The sequence below is a fragment of the Limulus polyphemus genome, unplaced genomic scaffold (genome assembly GCF_000517525.1).
Source record: "Limulus polyphemus unplaced genomic scaffold, Limulus_polyphemus-2.1.2 Scaffold4160, whole genome shotgun sequence".
Taxonomy (NCBI): Eukaryota; Metazoa; Arthropoda; class Merostomata; order Xiphosura; family Limulidae; genus Limulus; species Limulus polyphemus.
The window spans coordinates 76,910-80,488 of NW_013669770.1; the positions used below are offsets into that span (position 1 = coordinate 76,910).

Below are 3,579 nucleotides of genomic sequence, written 5' to 3' on the forward strand. Positions count from 1 at the left end.
TTTGTGTACTTCCCCAAAAGAAAATGTTCTAATTTTACTTTCCACTTTGTTCCGAGGGATCACTCCTCTAAACAATATGTTTATTGGTACATTTAGAATTTTCTTTACAGTTCCAAAGTTTATATTTGATAAGAAAGTATAGTTACCCATGCTTTATTTCTTATGTGTTATTTTTCTTTGCGAGTGATTTTAATACCACAGCCCGTAGTTGTAACCTTATTATAATGTGACGATATCTGGTCTGAATAGTTACTAAAGAAGCTGAACCATAAAAAAAACTAGCTATAGCCAATACTTAAATATGATTGGACAGAGTAGATTTTAAACTACTTATTCAATATAGAATGAATGAAGTAGTTTGAGTGGTAATTTAAGGTTTTATGATATTGGCTAGCTGGAGCTCCTGTAGAAATTAATGAAGGAATCTAATGGAAGGCTTAGAAATAAATCATAGATCTAGGTATTGTTTCCTAGTTTCTTTATATTACTTAAAAATGTATTTTTGTTTAGTTATATATGTTTGAAAATTATAGAATATTTTTGTGTGAAAAGACATCGTGTAAACATAGGTTTAGCGAGTATAGTTTTCTGTGGCAAAAATATTCTGATGACTTGTATCCTTATTTATTACATATTGTTAATTAATATTATTTCAGATAAGTGTCTTACAACAGAATTGCCCCTTGGTGGCTTAGAGGTAAGTCTGAGGGCTTATAATGTTAAAAAAATCAGGTTTTCATACCCACTGTCGACAAAGCAAAGATAGCCCATTGTGTAGCTTTATGTTTAACAACACACACAACTATATGACAGATTTTTTGAAATTTCACAAATTATATTAATTGTTAAAGCTAAAACTAGTAAGTCATAAGTTAAGTGTTTCACTGTGAAAAGTAAAACATCGGAGGGTATCAGAGGCCTCCATTCAGTCTGGAAAGGGTTTATAGGAATATTAAATAATAACCACTCTGAAGTACTTTCCTTTATTGCATTAAAAAAAAATTCAACCATAGACAGTGTTGTGAAGGCATATTTATTAGAATAAATAAATGTTCGATGAAAATTATGCTTTGTCTCGTGTCAGGGAAGTTTTAGAGGGAATATTTTTTCCATGTGCCGAGTCCTCCTGAGGCAGTCTGGTGAACCCCAATCGTTGAACTACAACATAAATTTTCAGTAATTTCATTTTGTAGTAATTGATGCAACAGAGGCATTGCTAGGTACTTAAAATATTTGGGGCTTGGTCCCATAGGATTTTCTACTTTCCAGTATGATATCAATCCTGGTTTTCTATTCTGATTTTTGAAGACACCAACTGGGAAATTGAGGCATGGGTCCCACGCCCTAGTGTCTAGCGATGCCTCTGCTAAAGAACGTTTGATCGTTACATTACTAAGTTTTCTTCCAGTATTTCCATCCTCTAACCTTGTGGGCTTCCGATCTCTTCCAGTTACGTTGTACAGTGGCTTAAAAGTTAATTCAAATAATTTGTATAATGTGTTAATTAATGAACTTGTATCAAAAACAACACTATTCTGTTAGTAAATATAGTAGATGCTTAGGTTTGTCTTTAATACATTGCATCGATTTGTATTTCAGCATTACCTCTGTGATGGGACAACCCATGACTTTCACAACTGCTGCTTCTGTACATGGGTCCAGCCCAACATTTTCGTGGTCTCACACAGTTCCAACATACATGCCCTGGAGTGGTAAACAAGATAATCACTGTCTATCTCCAGTCATGAGGTTTACTGCTCCGATTTCTCCTGATCCATGTACCTCGCAGACGGCCACAAGCTGGGAGTTGTTACACAATCTTGGAACAAATGGAGCAAACATGGGAAATCATCAACATCTGAAGAGGAAAAGTGAATCAGAAGATGAGCTGTAAGTACTTCAGTTGTTTATCTATCCAGTTATGTATTTATTTTTAAATACCTTTTCAACTATTATGGTATGTTATGCCTTATGTTGATGAATTGTGAACTATAGATTACCGGTTTGTGGGACATAACGTCACAATAAGGTTGACGATGATTTTTAATAGGCCCGGCATGGCCAGGTGATTAAGGCACTCGACTCGCAATCTGAGGGTCACAGATTTGATTCCCCGTCACACCAAACATGCTCGCCCCCCTGAATTATGCCTTGACCACTAGAATGTAAGTGTCGTTAATTCCCTGAATTATGTCAAGACCACTAAAATGTAAGAGTCGTTAATTCCCTGAGTTAGGACACTACCAATATTGAGATTATAAAGTATGTTAACAAAATATACCTGTAAACAAAGATTTACAACACTATCAATATTCAGATTATAAAGTATGTTAACAAAATATACCTGTAAACAAAGATCTACAACACTATCAATATTCAGATTATAAAGCATGTTAACAAAATATACCTGTAAACAAAGATCTACAACACTATCAATATTCAGATTATAAAGTATGTCATTATTGTTACTGTAATAACAGTTCATGGTAATCGCTTACACTGATACTGTACATTAGCATGTGACAAACATACCAGTGCCTCACTCGCTAAATAAAACAAGTGTCGTATATTATTGTCGAAAATAAGTTAGTCAATACCATGTTCTTTCTTCTGACAGTTAAAATCATTTTTAGATCACGGTTTGAAATAATACTGTGTTGTTGTTGTTTTCTGAAGGATAAGATAATTTGGTAATAAAATAATACGACATCATATGTAATATTTAGTGAAAAATCGCAGTAAGTGGAACAAACTTTAAGATTTGAAATTGGAGAAAACAGTTTGACACATTTCTGTGTCTTCTTCAGTGTCTCACGTTGTCTTGGTACACTGTAATACATACTGACCATCTAGGGTCAAACTGTCTAAATATTTAATAATGGTTGGAGACGGCTTGTATGGGTAATGAAGAAAAACTTTAATATAAGTTTAACATAACAGCAAATGTACAACGTTTCAACAAGGTACCTGATGATGACAAAACCTTGTTGAAATGTTGTACATTTGCTGTTATGTTAAACTAAAAGGGGTACTTATAAAAAATGTTTCACCAGCATATGGTAAAACATAACATGCTAATTAGTATTTTACAAGTAACTGGTATAATTAGCATTTTGACCCATGAATTGTGTGTTGAATATTCATCTGAGTATTAAGCAAAAAGCATCATATAATTAGAAGCAATGTAACACACAAAGTGTACGCTCGACAAGCTATTATTTTTATTTTCACCGGAAATTCGTATAGGGCCAGTAAAAAAGCGATTTATTAAAAATGTTTGTTTGTTTGTTTTTGAATTTCGCGCAAAGCTACACGAGGGCTATCTGCGCTAGCCGTCCCTAATTTAGCAGTGTAAGACTAGAGGAAAGGCAGCTAGTCATCACCACCCACCGCCAACTCTTGGGCTACTCTTTTACCAACGAATAGTGGGATTGACCGTCACATTATAACGCCCCCATGGCTGAAAAAATTAACGACTCTTACATTTTAGTGGTCAAGACATAATTCAGGGAATTAATTAACAAAACTTACATTTTAGTGGTCAAGACATAATTCAGGGAATTAACGACACTTACATTC

At 34.1% G+C, this 3,579-nt stretch overlaps 1 protein-coding gene across 2 annotated transcripts in view; it reads left to right on the top strand.

The window, feature by feature from the left end:
- LOC106470689 overlaps positions 1-3,579 on the top strand; it is a 27,077-nt gene that overhangs the window by 15,411 nt on the left and 8,087 nt on the right. Inside the window, exons 3-4 of one of the 2 annotated variants that reach the window (XM_022399328.1) lie at positions 657-697; positions 1,600-1,890. In XM_022399328.1, coding sequence (XP_022255036.1) covers positions 1,613-1,890 — 278 coding nt within the window. In that variant the 5' untranslated portion in view covers positions 657-697; positions 1,600-1,612. The remainder of the gene's footprint in view (positions 1-656; positions 698-1,599; positions 1,891-3,579) is intronic. The other variant, XM_013931250.2, reaches the window with a different exon arrangement.